The sequence below is a fragment of the Bombina bombina genome, chromosome 1 (genome assembly GCF_027579735.1).
Source record: "Bombina bombina isolate aBomBom1 chromosome 1, aBomBom1.pri, whole genome shotgun sequence".
Taxonomy (NCBI): domain Eukaryota; kingdom Metazoa; phylum Chordata; class Amphibia; order Anura; family Bombinatoridae; genus Bombina; species Bombina bombina.
Genome location: NC_069499.1, coordinates 1,434,228,321 through 1,434,254,978, shown reverse-complemented (window position 1 = coordinate 1,434,254,978; position 26,658 = coordinate 1,434,228,321). Strand labels below are relative to the sequence as shown.

The 26,658-nt window shown below is 39.8% G+C and overlaps 1 protein-coding gene across 1 annotated transcript in view; it reads right to left on the bottom strand.

The window, feature by feature from the left end:
* Window positions 1-3,808: 3,808 nt before the first annotated feature.
* The window catches only part of ARNT (aryl hydrocarbon receptor nuclear translocator), a 382,463-nt gene continuing 359,613 nt past the window's right edge, over window positions 3,809-26,658 (bottom strand). Inside the window, exons 18-21 of the mRNA XM_053705500.1 lie at window positions 17,955-18,102; window positions 8,086-8,242; window positions 6,731-6,879; window positions 3,809-6,189 (exon numbers count right to left, since the gene is read on the bottom strand). Of these exons, the coding sequence (XP_053561475.1) occupies window positions 6,100-6,189; window positions 6,731-6,879; window positions 8,086-8,242; window positions 17,955-18,102 (544 nt within the window). The 3' untranslated portion in view covers window positions 3,809-6,099. The remainder of the gene's footprint in view (window positions 6,190-6,730; window positions 6,880-8,085; window positions 8,243-17,954; window positions 18,103-26,658) is intronic.

The window sequence follows — 26,658 nt, the reverse complement described above, 5'->3', positions numbered from 1 at the left end:
CTACTGTATCATTTCAATACACCTTTATTAACATATATTGTGTTATTATCAGTTAGAAGGGTATTTACTTTGATATGATGTATAAAATGGAAGTTGCCTAATAGGGTCTGTTCTCAGTTTGCATGTGCTGCACCGTTTATCTTTTGATGTACAACAGGTTAGTGCACAGCCTTATATCCTTGAGTCAGTACAAATAATGCCCCTTCTTTGTGTTAAGGAGAGAATGGGCCTATAACAATAAATGTTCACAAGATCTGTTTATCTCTGTGTGCGTTATCTGCTCAATTATGTTCAAATAGATAGCCAGTGTCTCATGTTGTAAGCGCAGACATGGGAGTGCTGTCTTTAATATTAGTGTTGTCTAATAAAGCTCAGGTGATAGCGTCTTTGTATACAGTGTCCCTTATAACATTCAGCTGGGAAGAAAATTAAGTGCGCAATTCAATATGGATGACTCGCACCTCCTACTCACCGCGATATGCACCGTCTCGGTAAATATTGTTTTCCGCTGTTTAATTGTATGTAACAGCTCTACGTGTTTCGGGTATTGCGGTCTGATACCTGGGGTGTCTGTCGTGTCTCCTTTTATCACTCGATGACTGCCACAAGGTAGTTATCCGTTTTAGGTATCTGGGCCTTTACAAGGGCCGCGAGTCTGGTGCTGCAAGCCTGGTGTCGACCGTTGTTAAATATCCAGTGCACACTTGTGTGCACCGAATCTGGCGTGAAGCATTGTGGAGTTAACTGTATTTGGCAACTGAAAGCTGTAGCCTGTTAGTTGAATTGAGAGCTATTATAGGCTTTATTACCCGGTCTGTTCACGGAGCCTCAGTGAAGTGCAGCCATCCTGGTCGGCTGCTCGCTCCGCCCCCCCCCCCCCGAGTTCAAGTGTTTTTAATTAACAGCCTTTGCTACTGTATGTGTGTATGTTCCTAGTTGATTATAATAAAGTTAAAATGTATGAATGATAAGGAACATTTTTTTAACATTTAGATAATCTCTGGTCTTGCAGAGTTAACCCTTACTATACACTTGTGGAACTGCTTTTTCTTTTAAACTGTATTGTATTCTCAGTTACAATCAGTTTAACTAGTTGTTGTATGTCTCTTTAAGCTTTAAGCTAGTAATCCACAACAGGTATTGCTTTCAATAATTTTTTCAATTTAAGCATTAGGTCTTACACCCTACATCTAAAATAAAAGTGATACCTGGTACTTTACCAAAAAGTCTGCTACCCCCAAACCCATTTAATTCTATAGAACTAAATCCTATCTGCAAACCGAAATAAACACTAAGGCAGAGGGTTAATAACCCATGTGTACCAAATCTGTAAGTAATAGCACTAATTTACATTAGTACGGTCTTTATTATTTTTGAAAGAAAAAAAACAGTCACCCTGCCGCAGCTCCTACCTGCCTGAACCACCAAACACCACCACGCTGCAGATATAATTCATTTAAATCCTCACAAGTGCACTTAACACCAGAAGCGATGCAGCCATCAGAGAAGGGATAGATGCGCTGTCAGAGCGCGTAAAATTAAGCCCCGTCCATCGTGGGCGTGATTCAGTCCTGCACAGTAAATGCAGGACTAAAAACAGTGACCACCTGCTACAGACTAGTCATCCCCAAAACAGGAGCCTTAAATACAAACATCCCCTGCGTCAGCCCTATGTACAGAGACTCCCTTCACACACACATCTCACAGTGCCTCTAGCTCATGCCTCCATGCTAGAATGTCTGGCCCATATTTAAAGTTAGATCTGGTCTGTTTCTTACCCTCTGGCAACACTCATTATATATACAGGATCAGTACAGTTAATCTGAGATACCCAGAATAAAAACTGCACTTACCTCTATGTTGAGGAAACAGTATGATTATTTCACAGTATCAAGAGGTCCAATTTTCCTCCTGAGTCCCTGTGAAAGAGCAGGGTCTTGGTTACCACTTCACAAGACCATATACAGATAATGCAGCACAAATATGGGAGGCGCAGCGGATACAAAAATCCCCCAGTTCCCATAGTCTAGAAGACTATTCAGAAGCTGCTCTGTAATAAAAAACAGCACCATCGGTACCGTTTGAAAATAAAAAACTCTTGATTGTAGAATCTAATCTAACACCTCACTTTACCTCTTCCTATCACTAACACAGGCAAAGAGAATGACTGGGGTGGGAGAGAAGGGAGGAGCTATATCTGCAGCTCTGCTGTGGAGCTCTTTGCCTCCTCCTGCTGACCAGGAGGCATAATCCCACAAGTAAGGATGAAATCCGTGGACTCGTCATATCCTGTAAAAGAAAGGAGGAGTCACACTGTGACCCTGTCTTCTTACGTTATCATACGAGTATAAAATGAAACGATCTTACCGGAATCAACGCCGTGGAACAGACACACAGCCTCTCAAGTTTGACAGTCTTGTAGCATCACACCTGACATGGACTTGAGTGATAGAAGTAGGCAGTGAAACTAGTCAACATTGATTGCTTAGGAGTTGTTAATATGAGTATGGATGGTTTCGCAGAAAGACTCTCCCTGCATCTCCAGACCCTAACCTTCATCAATGCTCTCACTGAGAGGCTGACAAGACTACTTAAAACTCCATTCTCATACCGAAGAGTACTACCCGAATCTTCCGACACTTCTCTGCCATCCTCCTGTGACGAAAGGCATAGAATGACTGGGGGATGAGGGAAGTGGGGGAGGTATTTAAGCCTTTGGCTGGGGTGTCTTTGCCTCCTCCTGGTGGCCAGGTTATGTATTCCCACAAGGAATGAATCCGTGTACTCTCCTCATATTAAGATGGAAAGAATATATCCCTTTTAATGATAAACTTAATGCTGAATACTCCAATATGTCCGTAATGACAAAATCAATACTGAAGAGGGCAACTCCAGAGTCCTAACTTAGGAAAGCCTAAAATAAAATAAACAATCTTGCACATCTTCACCTACCTACAATGGAGGCAAAGACAAACCTGATTACTATAGAGGTGGAAGGGTTTATATAGAGCTCTGAGGTTTGGGAATCTTTGCCTCCCCCTAGTGGCAGGAAATGTAAATCCCAGGAGTAATGGATCATGAACTCTTATCAGCTATATGAAAGAAATGCTCTAGCACATGCCTGCTCCATAGGATTACACTGTATGTGATCCATGTACTAACACCCATGTGGACAAATTGAGAACCTGTCAGTGCGGCTTTTCATCAAAATGGGTAAGCACACCCTGTACGTCCACTGCCCATATGTACCATTACACACTAGTTTGTAATAGGATGAAGGGCCTGTCAATCACCCCAAGCAAGCATGTTCCGGATGATTTCAATCCGGCATCTCAAGGCAAAGGCTCAAAAGCAACGTACGCTGCTTAGTACATGGAACTTTATAAGAGAAGATGATACCCTATGAGCTAACCACAGTACATACGTCAACTATGAAAATCTCACAGGGGTATTGTTGTGCCTGTATGTTGGCTCCACCTGCAAAGTCACAGGCAGGGGTTCACAGGCATAAGATGTTTGCAATAGCGAGTGTGCTGTACTATGAAGGGTAACATTTTACATCTACATACATACATACATACATCTATATAAAACTTTTCAGCTGGAGTAGAGCTCTAGCTCCACCTACATAACTCTAAATAATAAAATGTACATATTAAGCAGTGGGGGTGATATGGTTCTACAAGACTGTTAGAAATGTATGTGTAATATAAGTGTGCATATGTGTATTGCCAATACACATTTAAGTAGAGAAACAAAAGCATGAAATTAATTAAATACGTACAAAAAATAATAATCTAGGAGACGCTTAAAATTCTCATAAAATTATATTATTTCATAATGTATACACATATAACAATATGCACAAAAAAAACAGCTTTGCAGTAACCAGCAATAGATACAAATACATTTGTTCTGCCAACAAAATTTGCAGAGAAAAAGAAGGCATTGGTAGCAAATATTATAGTGGGATATGATATTTGAAAAAGAAAAAACAATACCAAATCAGCTATGCAATACGAATACGCTCAATGATTGAAGATGTTACCTAAATATAAGGGACAGTGTAGTTGAAAAGTGTAAGAAACATTTTGCACTTTATTGGTGTAAAACTCAGTTGAAGGGGCAGGTTATGGCATGTCTATTTCTTAAACTGATTTCAGTTCATAGGTGTAATTGGAATAAAAACCATTTAAAACACAGCTATTAGACCCCTGCAGACTTGTGACCTTACCCAATACCTACCTGTGTTTTATTAGTTGCAGGCTTCTTATCAATAAAATACAAAAAGCTAAGTCATACCAAGAATTGATATTTTCCAATATTCCTGTTTTCAGTTCCTTTATGAACATTTACGGTTAAGGCATTAATTCTATTTAAAATTGTAGATTTTTAAATCAAGAAGAGAAACTACAGTTCTCTAATACCAAAAGCACATTTTGGGATATAAATTGTGACAAAACTGCAAAAGCATTTAATGGCTCAGACATTTTAAAAATCACCAGCCTAGGCTCATGTATAGATTCTTACACTTGAATTATAACAAGGGTTTAAAAGGTATTATAGAATTTAAATCTATGTAGTATAGCTAAAAACCCTTAACATATTTATTAAGTTAAAAAAAGATAATTGAGATATCAACTATTTATGACAACTTATTCTTAAATTGTGCGATAGTGACATTGAATGCATAAAGGGAAACCCTGTTCATTTCACATATGGAAACCAAGTTTGGCACTCCAGACTTATCAGCCTGCAATCCTGAGTATTGGGGGCAGCAACTGCTGCTGTGGTGAATATAAATTTGTACACAATACAACATTTGACACACTACAGATTTAAAGGGCACAAACCAAGTCAAGAGAATGTCAAACTTATATAAGTGCTATATGGACAACTATACATCATCTAGAGGATGTGGACAACAGTTCTAGCAAAAGCACACTACCGCTTAATAGCCTCTACTTATATCTTACTAATAGAAGTGATATGTGCAATATTGTAATAGTTTTGAAAGCAAATTTTCCTGTTCAGGGCATTAATATTGCATTGCATTTTTTTAAATAAAACTATCTTTTGATTTACACACCAAGTAAACAAAAGTGACTTTTTCCACAAGACATAAAACTCAGTCTTCTGTATGAATGGATAGGAAATGCATTCAGAAAACAACTGGATTTCTCAGTATACCCAATTACTAGTGGTAGTGCCAATTTTAAGGCTAATATTCCTTTTGCAGGTACACTACTGACCTATTATAAGGTGCTAATTGGAAAAGACTTATTAGTAAATGGTGGTATATATTAAGAACTCTGGGATGTGAATGGTTACCAAATATTACATCGTATGTCATTTTATTAATTTATATTCTTAATTGTATTATGCAGAATAATATATTCTAATCACCTAATATCTCTATTTTAATAAGAATACAATAATTTGAATATGGTGTCCTAGTTAATGTTAAAAGTTCACAAATTTAAAAGTGCCCCTTTTTTAAAAACAGCGTATCCTAGGTGCATTTCTTCCAGCGTCTGTTCAATAATGTAGATATTGCCAAGCTGTCACATAAAACTGTGCATGTTCATTTCTTTGGGAAAAACACAGTCATTTGTAAAAAAAAAAAAAATCCAGACATTCCAAAGGCACCATCTTTGTTTTCGATTATCTTACGCAAATATATCCCTGAAATATCGATCCTGTATTTTCCTATTTTAGGGTCGTATTTTAATTTTTTTGGAAGATAGAAAAAAGTGAAATGTTTCAGTGTGCCTTAGTCACAACATTGATGAGTAGACACCAGCTTTAAAATATCTGGATGATTTATAAAAATAAGTTTGTAATACAATGCAAGTATAAAGCTGGTGAGGTTGAAGAGCAGGATTGCTTCACCACTCCACAGTCTTTAAAAAGGCAGTCCTGTGATTTCCCTGTGATAATCCTTATATTTATATTCCTTCTCATTTTTCTGCCTCTAAAAAAAAGTGGCATTCTAGCCTCTCTAGATCTTTTAGATCTAAAGAAATAAGCAGTCTTTGTGATCATGAGCCAGGCAGCTCTTCTACAGACATCCAGATCAAACGTGCTGTTAGCACTGGTTTACTCTGCAAAGGACGGAAACATGTTGAGCTCGGAAAACTCCTCATTGTTGAAGCTTGTGGCTTGATCTCCCAGCATAGAAAGCATATCCTAGATGGGAACACATAAAACAGATAACTTATAAATAACCAGGCGATCAGTAAAGATCACTATTCAGCGCTACGGAATTTGGCTGCGCTATATAAATCAATGTTAATAATAATAACAATTTTACTAATAATGAAATGCTTAAAGGTGAAACTCTTAATAAGATGATTTCACTATTGTAGGAGTTTGAATGAGGGATCTATCCTCGTAAGAACAAAGTGTATTAATGATGTGGCAAAAACAAATAATCAAAATTTTTACTATAGGCTAAAAGACTAGACCACATGCCTGTGCTTATGCCCTCCTTTCAATAATGACAGCTATATCACCAGAATCAAAATCTTGATATAATGATGACACTGTTTCAAAATAATCTGACACGAATACGCCTTAAAGGCACCACATGCCTGACTAGTGACTATCATATGGTGTAAGAACAAGAAAGGAATGCATTGTTATGCAACACTGAAAACCGAGAAAAAAAAAACAACAAAAAAACAAAAACACAAAAACAAAAAGCAAAAATGAAGAGCAATATACTTACTGGGAAGACTTCTGACTGGTTTGCCTGTTGCTGGACATGAGGCTCTGCAGAGCCCTGACCATGGTGCTGACCTTGCCATTGCGGCCACACACCTACTGCATCTGCCGTCCGTGTTTGAAACTGCCCTCGAGGTTGTCCCACGTCTGTGACTGTAACAAACAAAAAGGCATAGGACAATTCTATTGGAATACATAATCTAACGCACCTTTTATTCTGCTTAACAAAATGCTTACGTTATTCTTTTGCTTCGCCTTTAATATGCAAGATTATGCCATAAATGGTTTTGGAACAACTCTACAGTTAATTTCATGAAGTAATCCTGAGTATTGTACCTTAGGGGAGATGCAAGTGCAGCGTCTCTCCCACAAGGCAATGAGAACTCAAGTGCACTGCTACTGACAACCTGTCTGACATTATAGCTTAATATTGTCAAGTTTTTAAATAAGCATGAGCAAAACATATATTCAATGCATACCGGTTCTGCAATAATAATAAGGTTGAAGTGATTAACATTACTGCATTACTTTAATGTCCTTTTAACCACATGAGATTACAAATAGTTCCTCACATTGAAAGAAGTATATTTTAAGGTGTAAAATGGTCTTCATAAAAGAACAAACTGCAGGTCTACCTTGCACAGCATACAGATACTTTTTTCCCCACTGCAGATACTGCAGCATTCTCCCCAGGATCTTTTTAATGGGCACACCATCCGGCTGATTTTACAGTAAACTTAAAAACCACATAATTCCACAGATTTATCATAAAGATAGCTGAATCCTTTAAAAATCATGTCAAAGCATAGATTTTTGCACCCAAAGTTTACTTACCATTTATGTATAACACTCCTTTCAGTGCTTCAGATTTATTTTTTAAATTGTGTCACAGGCTTTACCAGTGATACAAGAATGGTTAGTAAACATTTGGATGCATAAATTTATACCTAGCCAGACCTTTTAAAAAGATGTCAATCCTTTTGCTGCTGCCATAGACGGCTAAAGACACATGGACGTGCCTATCCACCTACTAGGTTTACGCTTTTACAAAGGATATCAAGATAAAGTAACTGTGGTAATAGAAGTCAGTTAAAAGTGCATGCACTGTCTGAGTCATGAAAGTTTCATTTGGACTTTAAGCAGAAAATTATTAAATTAATTTATGTTAAATTAAGCAATTATTCTGTGCTTTGGTAGCTTAAGTAACCTTTATAAATGACAGAAAATGCTATAATATTGCAAAGGCTTATACTGTCTCTGCCATCTGGCTGGTAAACTGCATAATGACACCGGGCATTATATTAATACATATGCATACACATACAAACCACAAAGAGTGTGAAACATTATATATTGTACCAAAGCTGGCAGTCCGGCTGGGGAGGCTTGGGTAAGCAGTTGCTGCAGGAGACGATGTTGAACTCTGTGAGGATAATTGGCTAAAATTGGCTGATGTTGTTTGGAAATTGCCCATAACAAATGAAGGAGATTGAGTCTTTGCTGCTTGGGGTGGAACCTGTCATGGTGCAACCAGAAAAAAGGAGATATATTTAGAGATTACAAAAATCTAACATTAACATTTTTTTATTGATTGATCAAACCTGTTTTGTATTAACACAGTTGTGACTACATAAGAGCACTAGGTTACTAGAGCACAATAAAGGCCAGTGTTTGAGGCTTTTGTTAATACTTAAAGGGACAGTTTATTCAAAAAGTTTCTCCCCTTTAATGTGTTCCCAATAATCCCATTTACCTGCTGGAGTGTATTAAATTGTTTACAAGTAGCTCATTTACCCTTATATTGGCATTTTAAATAGTTGATTTAGCCAGTGGTATCCCCACCTATTCTGAAAGTTTGTGGCCGCAGGTCCAAGCTATAGATAAGCTTTGTAAACACAGCCAGCAGAAGAAATTACACTCCCAGTGGGATATAGCAGAGATAAAGTAATACAATGTTGATTTTCCATTGTTCTCTCCAAGTACTGGTGATTGTTTTATGGACAGATATAAGATAAAAAAGCTGGTATATTTACACAATGTGATAAAGTAATGAGATCTGATTATACCTACAAGTTCAACCCATTTTATTAGGTTGTGACTTCAAAACACAAAATCAGAGCTTTAATATACACAAATAAACCTTAAAAAGCTAAATTTTCAAAAAAAATTTACTCTGCAGTTGGTAAAAAAAGCAATTGTAAACACATTAAGGGAAATACTATTTTACAGTATACTGTCCCTTTAAAGGGACATAATACTCATATGCTAAATCACTTGAAAGTGATGCAGCATAACTGTAAAAAGTTGACAGAAAAATATCACCTAAGAATCTCTATGTAAAAAAAGCAAGATATTTTACCTCACAACTTCCTCTGCTTACCAGAGTAAGTACTGTGTAAACAGTTATCTTTCAGTTACTGCCCAGCTGCAGGTTAATAAATAAAAAAACATAATTTATGTTTCCCTGATAAATTTCTTTCTTTCCGGATATGGTGAGTTCACGGAATCATCAATTATTAGTGGGAATATCACTCCTGGCCAGCAGGAGGAGGCAAAGAGCGCTACAACAAAGCTGCTATATAAATGGAAAAATAAGATAACACAAAAGTGTAGAGGTGCCTGAGGTTTTAGAAAAAAATAACTGTCTTAAATAAAGGGTGGGCCGTGGACTCACCATATCCGGAAATAAATAAATTTATCAGGTAAGCATAAATTATGTTTTCTTACCTAAGATATGGTGATTCCACTGAATCATCAATTACTAGTGGGAATCAATATCCAAGCTAGAGAACACAGATGATAAGGGAGGGACAAGATAGGTAGACCTAAACAGAAGGCACCACTGCCTGAAGAACCCTTCTCCCAAAAGAAGCCTCAGCCGAGGCAAACGTATAAAATTTATAAAACTTTGAAAAAGTATGCAAAGAGGACCAAGTTGCAGCCTTACAAATCTGTTCCACAGAAGCTTAATTTTTAAATGCCCTGGAAGAAGAAACAGCCCTCTTGGAATGAGCAGTGATTCTCTCAGGAGGTTGCTGTCCCTCAGTCTCATAGGCCAAACGAATAATACTCTTTAGCCAAAGAGAAAGAGAAGTAGCTTTCTGACCCTTGCGCTTCCCACAAAAACAAACAGAAGACTGACGAAAGTCCTTAGTCGCCTGAAGATAAAACTTCAAAGCACGCACAACATCTAGGTTGTGCAACAAACGTTACTTAGGAGAAGGAGGATTAGGACACAAAGAAGGAACCACTTCAGGATCAGAAACCTTAGTTACTGTTTCTTTAAATTTCCTTTTGCGTTTTTCCTGCAGCATGAGAAAAGCAGACAATGCCTCAGATACCACAGAGGATACCTGGGCAGCAATATTTTGTAAAGTAACCCCAGACGGAGCATGAGAGGTAACGCAGGGCACTTCATGTGCAGATGAATAGGATTTGGACGCTTGAGCACATCTGAAAAAGGAGGCTCCTGAACAGCATCCACCTTTAATAATGATGGCTCAGGGTCAAAAAGTCTATTTCTATAAGCTTAAGTTCTTTCAATACATGAAGAACAAAAAGGTACTGGTGGTTCCACCTGGGCATCAAAACATAAGCTACAGATAACATCCTGCACAGCCTCTTGATCCATAATTCAAAAAAAGAAGCAAATAAAAAAACTAACTTTTTTTTTGTTTTGTATCTTTTAAAGGGACAGTCTAGGTCAAAATAAACTTTAATGATTCAGATAGAGCATGTACTTTTAAACAATTTTCCAATTTACTTTTATCACCAATTTTGCTTTGTTCTCTTGGTATATGCTAATTTCTTAGACCTTGAAGGCCACCTCTTTCAGATTGCATTTTAACAGTTTTTCACCACTACAGGGTGTTAGTTCATGTATTTCATATAGATAACACTGTGCTCGTGCACGTGAAGTTATCTGGGAGCAGGCACTGATTGGCTAAACTGCAAGTCTGTCAAAAGAACTGAAATAAAGGGGCAGTTTGCAGAGGCTTAGATACAAGATAATAACAGAGGTTAAAAGTATATTAATATAACTGTGTTGGTTATGCAAAACTGGGGAATGGGTAATAAAGGGATTATCTGTCTTTTAAAACAATAAAAATTCTGGTATAGACTGTCCCTTTAATAAAGGATATAATTCAGAACAAAAAAACGTTCATAAATAAATGTTCCAAATAAAAAAACATACCCCAGGCAACATTCTACACCTCAGCAGAATTACTGAGGTGCCCTACCTGACTAAGGAAAAACTGAGGAAAAAAAAAGATCCCGTTTATAGTCTGAATTCCAGAGAAGCAAAAACAGCAAGAAGCCTTCTAAATAGCAGAGCCATCTGAAATATGCGCACCTCACTCTACAGGAAGTGAAGAAAAGTGCCAAAAAACTCTGTCATCAAAGAATCAGAACCTCCCGAAAAGGGGCGGTCCTACAGCTGACAAAAAAGCCATTTTTTTTTAAAAAAAATTCTTGAAAACAGGCTTAAAAACAAACAATAAAACCCCCAATAAAAGTACATAATCCGTTACAAAAAACGATACTTCACTGAGAGATCAATAAAATAAATAACTCCTCACACTAACAATGCCTGCAAAAACTGCCATAAAAACCTGCACCCTGACAGGAATAATAAAGAATGTCCTCCTGCAGCGTTTCAGCTGAATACGTGCCAAAATTTTCCATACTTACATATAAAAATAAAACTGGCACTTACCTGCTTAAAGGGACAGTCAAGTCCAAAATAAACTTTCATGACTCAAATTGGGCATGTCATTTTAAACAACTTGCCAGTTTACTTTTATCACCAATTTTGCTTTGTTCTCTTGGTATTCTTAGTTGAAAGCTAAACATAGGAGGTTCATATGCTAATTTCTAAGCCCTTGAAGGCCACCTCTTCACTTAGGGCATTTTGACAGTTTTTCACCACTAGAGGGCATTAAGCATTGAGCTCATGCATGTGAAGTTACCTAGGAGTCAGCACTGATTGGCTAAAATGCAAGTCTGTCAAAAGAACTGAAATAAGGGGGAAGTTTTCAGAGGCATAGATACAAGGTAATTAGAGGTGAAACGTGTATTAATATAACAGTGTTGGTTATGCAAAATTGGGGAATAGGTAATAATGGGATTATTCGTCTTTTTAAACAACAACAATTCTGGTGTAGACTGACCCTTTAACATTTATCTGTCCGGCAGTAGGACAGCTCACCAGTGTTAATTTCGTCGACTAAAACTAGACTAAAATGACAATAAAACTAAAGAGATTCTGATGACTAAAATATGACTAAAACTAAAATGACATTTTAGTCAAAAGACTATGACTAAAACTAAATCAAAATGACATTTTAGTCAAAAGACTATGACTAAAACTAAATCAAAATTTGCTGACAAAAAACATTTTATGCAAGGTGTTTTAATCAATCCATATCCAATTACTGCTCTTTTGTAAAATTGTATCAAATTTTAAAGGTAAATAAACACGTTATATACCACAACAGTTAAATCTGTTAAATCTGTATTGCATGTTTAAACCATAAATAAAAACAGGTTAATAAACCTTTACTCCAGGAGTATATAATGAGTTTGGAAGTTCTAGAGCAGTGCTAATATCGTTGCCGAAAATGTTTCGAATATGTGAACAAACAATTGATTCTTCCTATAGAAATATGCATAATCCATGATTATGGGTTTAAATTATGCTGTGCCTGTGCTAGCTGCAGAAACTTTCGGCTAGATTTAAAGTTTTGTCGATAACGACCCGCGTAGCTAACGCCGTTTTTTTTCCCCCCCGCACCTTTTAAATACCGCTGGTATTTAGAGTTCACAGAAGGGCTGCGTTAGGCTCCAAAAAGGGAGCGTAGAGCATAATTTACCGCCACTGCAACTCTCAATACCAGCGGTGCTTACGGACGCGGCCAGCTTCAAAAACGTGCTTGTGCACGATTCCCCATAGGAAACCATGGGGCAGTTGGAGCTGAAAAAAAACCTAACACCTGCAAAAAAGCAGCGTTCAGCTCCTAACGCAGCCCCATTGTTTCCTATGGGGAAACACTTCCTATGTCTGCACCTAACACCCTAACATGTACCCCGAGTCTAAACACCCCTAACCTTACACTTATTAACCTCTAATCTGCCGCCCCCGCTATCGCTGACACCTGCGTTATACAATTAACCCCTAATCTGCCGCTCCGTACACCGCTGCAACCTACGTTATCCCTATGTACCCCTAATCTGCTGCCCCTAACACCGCAGCCCCTATATTATATTTATTAACCCCTAATCTGCCGCCCCCAACGTCGCCTCCACCTACCTACAATTATTAACCCCTAATCTGCCGACCGGACCTCGCCACTACTCTAATAAATGTATTAACCCCTAAAGCTAAGTCTAACCCTAACCCTAACACCCCCCTAAGTTAAATATAATTTAAATCTAACTAAATAAATTAACTCTTATTAAATAAATTATTCCTATTTAAAGCTAAATACTTACCTGTAAAATAAACCCTAATATAGCTACAATATAACTAATAATTATATTGTAGCTATTTTAGGATTAATATTTATTTTACAGGCAACTTTGTATTTATTTTAACCAGGTACAATAGCTATTAAATAGTTATTAACTATTTAATAGTTACCTAGTTAAAATAATTGCAAAATTACCTGTAAAATAAATCCTAACCTAAGTTGCAAATAAACCTAACACTACACTATCAATAAATTAATTAAATAAAATACCTACAATTATCTACAATTAAACCTAACACTACACTATCAATAAATAAATTAATACAATACCTGCAAATAAATAAAATTAAATAAACTAACTAAAGTACAAAAAATAAAAAAGAACTAAGTTACAAAAAATAAAAAAATATTTACAAACATTAGAAAAATATTACAACAATTTTAAGCTAATTACACCTACTCTAAGCCCCCTAATAAAATAACAAAGCCCCCCAAAATAAAAAAATGCCCTACCCTATTCTAAAATTAAAATAGAAAAGCTCTTTTACCTTACCAGCCCTTAAAAGGGCCTTTTGCGGGGCATGCCCCAAAGAATTCAGCTCTTTTGCCTGGAAAAAAAAAAACATTCAATACCCCCCCCCCCAACATTACAACCCACCACCCACATACCCATAATCTAACCCAAACCCCCCTTAAATAAACCTAACACTAAGCCTCTGAAGATCTTCCTACCTTATCTTCACCACGCCGGGTATCACCGATCCGTCCAGGCTCCGATGTCTTGATCCAAGCCCAAGCGGGGGCTGAAAACGTCCATCCTCCGGCTGAAGTCTTGATCCAAGCGGTGGCTGAAGAAGTCCATCATCGGGCAGAAGTCTTCATCCTATCCAGGCAGAAGAGGACATCCGGACCGGCAAACATCTTCATCTAAGCGGCATATTCTATCTTCTTCCATCCGATGACGAGCGGCTCCATCTTCAAGACCTCCGGCGTGGATCCATCCTCTTTTTCCGACGACTAGACGACGAATGAAGGTTCCTTTAAGGGACGTCATCCAAGATGGCGTCCCTCGAATTCCGATTGGCTGATAGGATTCTATCAGCCAATCGGAATTAAGGTAGAAAAAAAATCTGATTGGCTGATTGAATCAGCCAATCAGATTCAAGTTCAATCCGATTGGCTGATTGGATCAGCCAATCAGATTGAGCTCGCATTCTATTGGCTGATCAGAACAGCCAATAGAATGCAAGCTCAATCTGATTGGCTGATTGGATCAGCCAATCGGATTGAACTTGAATCTGATTGGCTGATTCCATCAGCCAATCAGAATTTTCCTACCTTAATTCCGATTGGCTGATTCCATCAGCCAATCAGAATTTTCCTACCTTAATTCCGATTGGCTGATTCCATCAGCCAATCAGAATTTTCCTACCTTAATTTCGATTGGCTGATAGAATCCTATCAGCCAATTGGAATTCGAGGGGCGCCATCTTGGATGACATCCCTTAAAGGAACCTTCATTCTGTGTTAGGACGTCGGAAGAAGAGGATGGATCCGCGCCGGAGGTCTTGAAGATGGAGCCGCTCGTCGTCGGATGGAAGAAGATAGATGATGCCGCTTGGATGAAGATGTTTGCCGGTCCGGATGTCCTCTTCTGCCCGGATAGGATGAAGACTTCTGCCCGATGATGGACTTTTTCAGCCGCCGCTTGGATCAAGACTTCAGCCGGAGGATGGACGTCTTTAGCCCCCGCTTGGACTTGGATCAAGACTTCAGCCGGAGGATGGATGTCTTCAGCCCCCGCTTGGGCTTGGATCAAGACATCGGAGCCTGGACGGATCGGTGATACCCGGCGTGGTCAAGATAAGGTAGGAAGATCTTCAGGGGCTTAGTGTTAGGTTTATTTAAGGGGGGTTTGGGTTAGATTAGGGGTATGTGGGTGGTGGGTTGTAATGTTGGGGGGGGGTATTGTATGGTTTTTTTTCCAGGCAAAAGAGCTGAATTCTTTGGGGCATGCCCCGCAAAAGGCCCTTTTAAGGGCTGGTAAGGTAAAAGAGCTTTTCTATTTTAATTTTAGAATAGGGTAGGGAATTTTTTTATTTTGGGGGGCTTTGTTATTTTATTAGGGGCTTAGAGTAGGTGTAATTAGCTTAAAATTGTTGTAATATTTTTCTAATGTTTGTAAATATTTTTTTATTTTTTGTAACTTAGTTCTTTTTTATTTTTTGTACTTTAGTTAGTTTATTTAATTGTATTTATTTGTAGGTATTGTATTTAATTAATTTATTGATAGTGTAGTGATAGGTTTAATTGTAACTTAGGTTAGGATTTATTTTACAGGTAATTTTGTAATTATTTTAACTAGGTAAGCTATTAAATAGTTATTAACTATTTAATAGTTATTGTACCTGGTTAAAATAAATACAAAGTTGCCTGTAAAATAAATATTAATCCTAAAATAGCTACAATATAATTATAATTTATATTGTAGCTATATTAGGGTTTATTTTACAGGTAAGTATTTAGCTTTAAATAGGAATAATTTATTTAATAAGATTTATTTTATTTCGTTAGATTTAAATTATTATATATTGTTAGGGTTAGACTTGGCTTTAGGGGTTAATACATTTATTAGAGTAGCGGTGAGGTCCGGTCGGCAGATTAGGGGTTAATAATTGTAGGTAGGGGAGGCGAGGTTGGGGCGGCAGATTAGGGGTAAATAAATATAATATAGGGGTCGGCAGTGTTAGGGGCAGCAGATTAGGGGTACATAGGGATAATGTAGGTGGCGGCAGTGTGCAGTCAGCAGATTAGGGGTTAATAATTGTAGGTAAGGTAGCGGCGACGTTGGGGTGGCAGATTAGGGGTTAATAAACATTATGTAGGGGTCGGCGGTGTTAGGGGCAGCAGATTAGGGGTACATAGGGATAATGTAGGTTGCGGCGGTGTGCGGTCGGCAGATTAGGGGTTAAAAAAATTTAATAGAGTGGCGGCGATGTGGGGGGACCTCGGTTTAGGGGTACATAGGTAGTTTATGGGTGTTAGTGTACTTTAGAGCACAGTAGTTAAGAGCTTTATGAAGCGGCGTTAGCCCAGAAAGCTCTTAACTCCTGGCTTTTCTCTGCGGCTGGAGTCTTGTCGTTAGATTTCTAACGCTCACTTCAGCCACGACTCTAAATACCGGCATTAGAAAGATCCCATTGAAAATATAGGATACGCACATGGCGTAGGGGGATCTGCGGTATGGAAAAGTCGCGGCTGGAAAGTGAGCGTTAGACCCTTTCCTGACTGACTCTAAATACCAGCGGTAGCCCAAAACCAGCGTTAGGAGCCTCTAACGCTGGTTTTGACGGCTAATGACAAACTCTAAATCTAGGCGTTTTTGTTGTGTTTAGTTACTTGATACTTGTTTTAATTATTAACAGAGAACTGTTAAAGTTTTTATATTGGGTACCTTGTTCAATACAGCCAATACAGTTTACAGTTAGTTTTTTTTATATTTTATAGTTGCACTTCTGTTTGTTTATGAAACTTGGTTTTATTTAATTTTAAGTTTAATAAAGATGTTACATATCACAATGGCTAAATCTGTGTCTGTATTGCATGTTTAAACCTTAATACCATAAATATTAACATGTGTTATGTTTACTCCTGGAGTAAATAATCAGTTTGCAAATTATAGAGAAATCCTTAAATAAAATCTACTGGAGATTTAGTCGACTAAAATCTACTGGAGATTCAATCGACTAAAACTAGACTAAAACTAAAACAATTCAGATGACTAAAATACGACTAAAACTAAAATGGCATTTTAGTCAAAAGACTAAAACTAAGACTAAATTGAAATTTGCCGTCAAAATTAACACTGCAGCTCACCTGGTTTGAAAGGATGCCATCCCTTACGTGGACCTGTGGAAATACAGAAAGACTGAGTAAACTTACTCAGGCTATCTAAATAGGGCAGCAAAATGTTTTGAGAAAAGGCAGTGAGGATTGTACCCCACAAGTTCCCAATTGCTAAAAAGCCACCACTGCCCTACTGAAGAGACTGACATGGGCTAAGGCTAGACCCTTTAAAAAGATCAGAGCAAACCTACTCTGCTTTTAAAATAAAAAAATCTTGATTGTAGATCAGACACCAAAACTTCATCTCCTCCTTGCACCGCAGGCAAAGAGAATGACTGGGGATTATGGGTAAGGGAAGTGACATATATAGCAGCTTTGCTATAGTGCTCTTTGCCTCCTCCTGTTGGCCAGGAGTGATATTCCTACTAGTAGAAGATGATTCCGTGAACTCACCATATCTTAGGAAAGAAAGGAAGAAATGAACAGCAGTCAATCAGCATCAGCAGTGCTGAGGTCATGAACTCTTTTACTGTGATCTCATGAGATTTCACTTAAGTTTCCTGATATTTTATAGTAAACTTCCTTAAACTGAATAGGGAAATAACATAAGTGTGCATAAGGCACACTCCCTTGCAGGTCCCCGGACAGGCATACTGATTTGCTGCTTTAAGTCCTTTACAATGGGTGTGAATACTTAGGACATTTTGAGGTCAAATATATTTATGTTTTACGTAGAGATGTTCATGTGATATTTTCTAGTCGGTTTTTTACAGCTATGCTGCATCACTTTCAAGTGTTTCAACATTTGTGTATCAAGGTCTTTTAGACAGTAAATTGAGCCACACACAATTTTAATTTACAAAACCTGTTTTGCATAGTAAAGTCTTCCATGTCCCATAAAAATATCAGTACCTGTGCTGTAAAGGAGGGCCTGGTGCCAGAACTCCAGTTGGTGCCAGTCACCTGTGTGGGACTGGAATGCCGGGATATCTGGGCCAAGATCTGTCCGGCTGACACAGGCTGCTGGATGATATTCGCTGGAGGAACCATACCACCACTCCTAAAAAGAACAGTTTCTGTTAAAACACTACTCTTATGCAATCATTGGTGAGTAACATAAAAATGAAGATAGAAAAATAGATGCATATTACTGCCTTTTTGCTTAATGTGCGGTCACAATGAGAAAATCTTTTAAAAGTGAATATAAATATTGAATATATAAATTGACCAGGATAAGTAGATACCTTCAGCAAGCATTATTATGATATGATCACTGATCTGCATCAGTTAGAGAGGGAAATCAAGAGGGGAAGAATGGAAAAGCTATAGAAATATTTCTCAGTCTTGGGATAGGGAAAAGTGTATCCATGGAATGGAGCAGACATGAGCTTATACATTTTAAAAGTCAGTGTTTTTTCTCATTCAAATTTATATATTAAATAAATTATTTAAACTCTCCTTGCTAGGGGTGTTTTTTCTGAACCTAGTACACATATATATTAAATGTCTCTTTAACCCGTCCATCAAATTCATCCAGAGCATCATGAAGTGTGTCATCTGGTAGGAGCTCAGTGACTGCGGAGTTGAAAACATTCATACTTAGTGCTGGATTTAAGGCTGTATCTGGATTTGTATAAAAAAAGGGAAAAGTATCTTTCTGTATATCAAACAATTAAATTGTAATCCTTATCTCAGTATAGTCAGAAAAACCTTCAAATAGCTATATTGTAAATTGTTAACAATCAAAATGGAGAATGGTCTCATCTTTTGGACTCTCTGTCCTATACTGTGCCAAAAAATCTCTCTTATCTTTTGCAGATTGGTGATATTTCTCCAATAAGTTGGAATACTGTTTGTTATTTTGAATAGAAGTGTTATGCACAGATATATTTAGGGATCTTAAAAAAAAAAATAAAGCAAATAAAATAAGTTAGTGATATGAAATCTCATGTCATCCTTGGTATTAAGAAAAAGCAAGGGTTCCAGTTGCAAGGTCTGAAGTCAGGTGTGAAATTGTGCTCAGCTATGAACAAACTGTTTTGCTTGTAAATGGATGACTAGAAAAACTGCTCTTAGAAGTATTATCCATCCATGAATTTAGGAAAATTCAAAAACTTGGAACATGCCAAGTAATGCTTTTAGGACTGTATTTCCAGAATTACATATCTGACATGATCATGGATGTGGCTTTAATCTTTTCGGTTCTATTGTTAGTCTGAAAGCAAAGGCAACCAACTGGAAGTAAAATATATAAGACTAAGAAAAACATCATTTATGCTTACCTGATAAATTGATTCATTTCCGGATATGGTGAGTCCACGGAATCATCAATTACTAGTGGGAATATCACTCCTGGCCAGCAGGAGGCGTCAGAGCACTACAGTAAGCTGCTATATATGTCACTTCCCTTACCCATAACCTCCAGTCATTCGGCCGAAGGAAAAATGGAAAAAGAAGATAACACAAAAGAGTAGAGGTGCCTGAGGTTTTAGAAAAAATAACTGTCTTAAATAAAGGGTGGGCCGTGGACTCACCATATCCGGAAAGAAAGACATCTAGTAAGCATAAATTATGTTTTCTTTCCTAAGATATTGCGATTCCACTGAATCATCAATTACTAGTGGGAATCAATATCCAAGCTAGAGCACACAGATAATAAGGGAGGGACAAGATAGATAGACCTAAACAGAAGGCACCACTGCTTGAAAAACCCTTCTCCCAAAAGAAGTCTCAGCTTAGGGAAAAGTATCACATTTATAAAACTTTGAAAAAGTATGCAAAGAGGACCAAGTTGCAGCCTTGCAAAACTGTTCCACAGAAGCTTGATTTTTAAATACCCAGGAAGAAGAGACAGCCCTCGTGGAATGAGCAGTGATTCTCTCAGGAGGTTGCTGTCCAGCAGTCTCATAGGCCAAACGAATAATACTCCTTAGCCAAAGAGAAAGAGAAGTAGCCATAGCTTTCTGACCCTTCCGCTTCTCAGAAAAACAAAGCAGAAGACTAACGAAAGTCCTTAGTTGCCTGAAGATAGAACTTCAATGCACACACAACATCTAGGTTGTGCAATAAACGTTCCTTAGGAGAAGGATTAGGACACAAAGAAGGAACCACAATCTACTGATTAATATTCTTGTTTGAAACAATCTTAGGTAAGAAACCTAATTTAGTATGTAAAACCACCTTATTAGAATTAAAAATAGGATAAGGAGAATCAAACTGCAGAGCCTAAAGTTCCGAAATTCTCAGAGCAGAAGAAATAGCAACAAGAAAAAAACCCTTCCAAGATAACATCTTGATATCTAAGGAATGCAAAGGTTCAAACAGAGCCCGCTATAAAACTCTAAGAACAAGGTTAAGACTTCAGGAAGGAGTAACGGTTAGTGATGTTGCGAATAGTTCCCGGCGAACATATTATGTTCGCGTTCGCAGCGGCGGGCGAACATATGCGATGTTCGATCCACCCCCTATTCGTCATCATTGAGTAATACTTTGACCCTGTACCTCACAGTCAGCAGGCACATTCCAGCCAATCAGCAGCAGACCCTGCCTTCCAGACCCTCCTACCTCCTGGACAGCATCCATTTTAGATTAATTCGGAAGCTGCATTCTTAGGGAGAGGAGGGACAGTGTAGCTGCTGCTGATTAATAAGAGAAATCGATAGCGAGGCTAGTGTATTCAGTGTCCACTACAGTCCTGAAGGACTTATCTGATCTCTGCTGTAAGGACAGCCCCCTAGAACATCAGTCTGTTTTTTTTTTCCCCTGTGTAATCTAATTGCAGTTGCCTGCCTGCCAGCGTGTGTGCCAGGCTCACAGCATATACTGTGCCCACTTGCCCAGTGCCACCACTCATATCTGGTGTAACAGTAGTGTAAATTTTTTAAAAAAAAACTTTGACTGTGAAACATCAGTCTGCTTGTGTAATATAATTGCAGTTGCCTGCCTGCCAGCGTGTGTGTCAGGCTCACAGCGTATACTGTGCCCACTTGCCCAGTGCCACCACTCATATCTTGTTTAATAGTAGTGTAAGTGTACATTTAAAAAAAAAAACTTTTTGGACTGTTAAACATCAGTCTGCTTTTTTGTGTCAGGCTCACAGCGTATACTGTGCCCACTTGCCCAGTGCCACCACTCATATCTTGTTTAATAGTACTGCAAGTGTACATTTAAAAAAAAAACAAAAAAAACTTTTTGGACTGTGAAACATCAGTCTGCTTTTTTGTGTCAGGCTCACAGCGTATACTATGCCCACTTGCCCAGTGCCACCACTCATATCTTGTTTAATAGTAGTGTAAGTGTACATTTAAAAAAAAAACAAAAAAAACATTTTTTGACTGTGAAACATCAGTCTGCTTTTTTGTGTCAGGCTCACAGCGTATACTGTGCCCACTTGCCCAGTGCCACCACTTATATATTGTTTAATAGTATTGTAAGTGTACATTAAAAAAAAAAAAAAAAAAAACTTTTTGGACTGTGAAACATCAGTCTGCTTTTTTATGTCAGGCTCACAGCGTATACTGTGCACACTTGCCCAGTGCCACCACTCATATCTTGTTTAATAGTAGTGTAAGTGTACATTTAAAAAAAAAATGACAGGCAGAGGCAGGCCACCCCGCAGGTGCCGTCGTGGTCATGGTGCTGTGATTCCCTTTGGCCCTAGAATAATGCCCAGTTCTCAGAGGCCACGTACCATGAACTCGAAAAGTTCTGAGGACATAGTTGACAGGCTAACACAGGACACCCAATTTTCTACAGCTTCCGCTCGGAACCTTGACGCACCATCCTCCTCCAGCTTAGCTTCGGGCACCTCTCAAGTTACCACTCGCCCGCCTGCCGCCACCACCAACACTAGCACCACAGCCGCTTCACTTGATCTGTCAGAGGTGTTATTTACACATCAATTGGAAGAAATGAGTGATGCACAACCATCATTGACAGAGGATGTAGATAACAGTGATATGTCTCAGTCAGGCAGCATTACAGACATGGACGTATGGTGTGATGATGATGATGTACCCGCTGCTGCTTCCTTTGTTGAGTTGTCGGATACAAGTGAAGCAGTTGATGATGACGATGCGTCCATGGATGTCATGTGGGTGCCCGCTAGAAGAGAAGAAGAACAGGGGGAAAGTTCAGATGGGGAGACAGAGAGGAGGAGGAGACGAGTTGGAAGCAGTGGGAGGTCGTCGCAAGGATCTAGTAGCACAGTCAGACAGCATGCATCGGCACCCGGGGTCAGCCAGACAGCACGCCAATCAACGTATGCTGTTGCCACCACCAGAATGCCGTCATCGCAGAGCTAAGCAGTGTGGCATTTTTTGTGTGTGTCTGCTTCTGACAACAGCGATGCCATTTGCAACCTGTGCCAAAAGAAAGTGAGTCGTAGGAAGTCCAACACCAACCTAGGTACAACTGCTTTGCGAAGGCACATGATCACACATCACAAACGCCTATGGGATCAACACATGAGTACAAGCAGCACACAAACTCAAAGCCGCCATCCTCCTCCTGGTCCAGCATCTTCAGCCATGTCAACCACTGCTGTCCTCCTTGCCCCCTCTCAACCATCCGCCACTCCGTCTCTCGCCTTGAGCAGTTCCTGCTCATCAGCCCACAGTCAGGTGTCTGTCAAGGACATGTTTGAGCGTAAAAAGCCAATGTCACAAAGTCACCCCCTTGCCCGGCGTCTGACAGCTGGCTTGTCTGAACTCTTAGCCTGCCAGCTTTTACCATACAAGCTGGTGGAGTCTGAAGCGTTCCAAAAATTTGTAGCTATTGGGAAACCGCAGTGGAAGGTACCCGGCCGAAATTTCTTTGCACAAAAGGCAATCCCCAACCTGTACTCGATTGTGCAAAAGGAAGTAATGGCATGTCTGGCACAGAGTGTTGGGGCAAGGGTCCATCTGACCACTGATACCTGGTCTGCAAAGCATGGTCAGGGCAGGTATATCACCTACACTGTGCATTGGGTAAACCTGTTGACGGCTTCCAAGCATGGAATACGTGGCTCTGCAGAGGAGTTGGTGACACCGCCACAACTTGCAGGCAGGCCTGCTGCCACCTCCTCTACTCCTCCTACTCCATCCTCTTCCATAACCTCCTTGGCTGAGTCCTCTTCTGCTGCTGTGTCTTGCTCCACATCAACGGCACCCCCCCCAGCTCCCCAGGCACTATTCCACATACAGGATACGGCAGTGTCACGCCGTCTTGGGGTTGACTTGCCTGAAAGCAGAGAGTCACACCGGACCAACACTCCTGTCCGCACTGAACGCACAGGTGGATCAATGGCTGACTCCGCACCAACTGGAGATCGGCAAAGTGGTTTCTGACAACGGAAGAAATTTGGTGGCGGCATTGAATTTGGGCAAGTTGACACATGTGCCGTGCATGGCACATGTGTGTAATCTGATCGTACAACGCTTTGTGCATAAGTACCCAGGCTTACAGGACGTCCTGAAGCAGGCCAGGAAGGTGTGTGGCCATTTCAGGCGTTCCTACACGGCCATGGTGCACTTTTCAGATATCCAGCGGCGAAACAACATGCCAGTGAGGCGCTTGATTTGCGACAGCCCGACACGTTGGAATTCAACACTCCTAATGTTCGACCGCCTGCTCCAACAAGAAAAAGCCGTTAACGACTATTTGTATGACCGGGGTGCTAGGACAGCCTCTGCGGAGCTGGGAATTTTTTTGCCACGTTACTGGAAGCTCATGCGCAATGCCTGTAGGCTCATGCGTCCTTTTGAGCAGGTGACAAACCTAGTCAGTCACACCGAAGGCACCATCTGCGACATCATACCATTTGTTTTCTTCCTGGAGCGTGCCCTGTGAAGAGTGCTGGATCAGGCCATAGATGAGCGTGAAGAGGAAGAGTTGTGGTCACCATCACCACCAGAAACAGCCTTATCAGCATTGCTTGCTGGACCAGAGGCAACGCTGAAAGAGGATTGTGAGGAAGATGAGTCAGAGGAGGAATGTGGCTTTGAGGAGGAGGAGGAAGACCAACCACAACAGGCATCCCAGGGTGCTCGTTGTCACCTATCTGGTACCCGTGGTGTTGTACGTGGCTGGGGGGAAGAAGATACCTTCAGTGAGATCACTGAGGATGAGGAACAGGACATGAGTAGCTCGGCATCCAACCTTGTGCAAATGGGGTCTTTCATGCGGTCGTGCCTGTTGAGGGACCCTCGTATAAAAAAGCTGAAGGAGAACGACCTGTACTGGGTGTCCACGCTACTAGACCCCCTGTATAAGCATAAAGTGCCTGAAATGTTACCGAATTATCGCAAGTCGGAAAGGATGCAGCAGTTACAAAAGAAATTAAAAACTATGCTTTACACAGCGTATAAGGGTGATGTCACAGCACAACGGGAATCTAACAGGGGAAGAGGTGAAAGTAATCCTCCTCCTCCCATGACGGCAAGGACAGGACGCTTTACAGACGTGTTGTTGATGGAGGACATGCAGAGCTTTTTAAGTCCTATGCATCGCCACAGCCCTTCGGGGTCCACCCTCAGAGAACGAGTCGACCGACAGGTAGCAGACTACTTCGCCTTAAATGCAGATCTCGACACTCTGAGGAGCGATGAACCCTTTGACTACTGGGTGTGCAGGCTTGACCTGTGGCCTGAGCTATCCCAATTTGCGAAAGAACTTCTGGCCTGCCCCACTTCAAGTGTCCTGTCAGAAAGGACCTTCAGTGCAGCAGGAGGTATTGTCACTGAGAAGAGAAGTCGCCTAGGTCAAAAAAGTCTAGATTACCTCACCTTTATTAAGATGAATGAGGGATGGATTCCGAAGGGACTGACAATGGGCGATACATTAGACTAAAAAAGGCCTGATGAGATGAGCTGCCTTGGGCTAAAAATGGTCCACACGCTGCAGTATTTTATCTCTGAATGCCGGATGACTTGCGTGACTTATACGCCACCAACTAGGGTTCAGGCCGCAATGTTTTAGGGCACTTTCTGCCTGTGAAACAAACATGAATTTTTCTGGCCACTGCTACAGCAGCGGCTGCAACAATACCTAATTTTTCAGGCATGTGTACATGCCTAATTTTTTTGGCCTCTGGTGCAGCACTGTGGCTTCAAAAACCAAACCAATAAAAAAGGCACATAACAGGGATTAAACTGATAGGAATAGTACTACTTAACACACCACTTATATCTGGTGGCACAGTAGATTGCACGCGCAGTGCCCCAAATTTGAAGTAGGAGGAACGACCAAGCATCTTTTTCCATCTCCCGGTTCCTATAATCCATGCCATATACACGTCCCTTGATAGGGGACGTAACAGGGATTAAACTGATAAGAATAGTACTATTTAACACACCACTCATATCTGGTGGCACAGTAGATTGCACGCGCAGTGCCCCAAATTTGAAGTAGGAGGACCGACCAAGCATCTTTTTCCATCTCCCGGTTCCTAAAATCCATGCCATATACACGTCCCCTGATAGGGGACGTAACAGGAATTAAACTGATAAGAATAGTACTACTTAACACACCACTCATATCTGGTGGCACAGTAGATTGCACGCACAGTGCTCCAAATTTGAAGTAAGAGGTCCGACCAAGCAACTTTTTCCATCTCCCGGTTCCTAAAATCCATGCCATATACACGTCCCCTGATAGGGGACGTAACAGGGATTAAACTGATAAGAATAGTACTACTTAACACACCACTCATATCTGGTGGCACAGTAGATTGCACGCGCAGTGCCCCAAATTTGAAGTAGGAGGACCAACCAAGCATCTTTTTCCATCTCTCGGTTCCTAAAATCCATGCCATATACACGTCCCCTGATAGGGGACGTAACAGGGATTAAACTGATAAGAATAGTACTACTTAAAGGGCCACTGTAAGTAAATATTTTCTATGCCTGTTACTAACTAACTACCCCAAATATGCTTTTGATCAATAGCATTTCATTAACATATCTCTACCGTATAGCAGAAATCTTGTCAAATTTAATTGTTTTCCAAACCCACCCTGTGGGTATCCTTTGCTCTGTACCAATCCGTTTACAATACCTAGGTTTCAAAATGGCGCTTTAAACACAATTTCATTGGTTTAAGTATTTTGAACACACAGTGCTGAAAATAGTGGGCAGGATAACGTGACATCATCAGGGAATAAAAGATATAACTTTTATAACGTTATGAAACTTCGTTTTGGAGAAAATATAGGTCAGTAGGTTTTAATTAATGTTTATTAACGTTAATATGTTAGTTGTTTGGCTTAAAAATTATAACAGAAAGTAATCCTTTAACACACCACTCATATCTGGTGGCACAGTAGATTGCACGCGCAGTGCCCCAAATTTGAAGTAGGAGGACCGACCAAGCATCTTTTTCCATCTCCCGGTTCCTAAAATCCATGCCATATACACGTCCCCTGATAGGGGACGTAACAGGGATTAAACTGATAAGAATAGTACTACTTAACACACCACTCATATCTGGTGGCACAGTAGATTGCACACGCAGTGCCCCAAATTTGAAGTAGGAGGACCGACCAAGCATCTTTTTCCATCACCCGGTTCCTAAAATCCATGCCATATACATGTGCCCTGATAGGGGACGTAACAGGGATTAAACTGATAGGAATAGT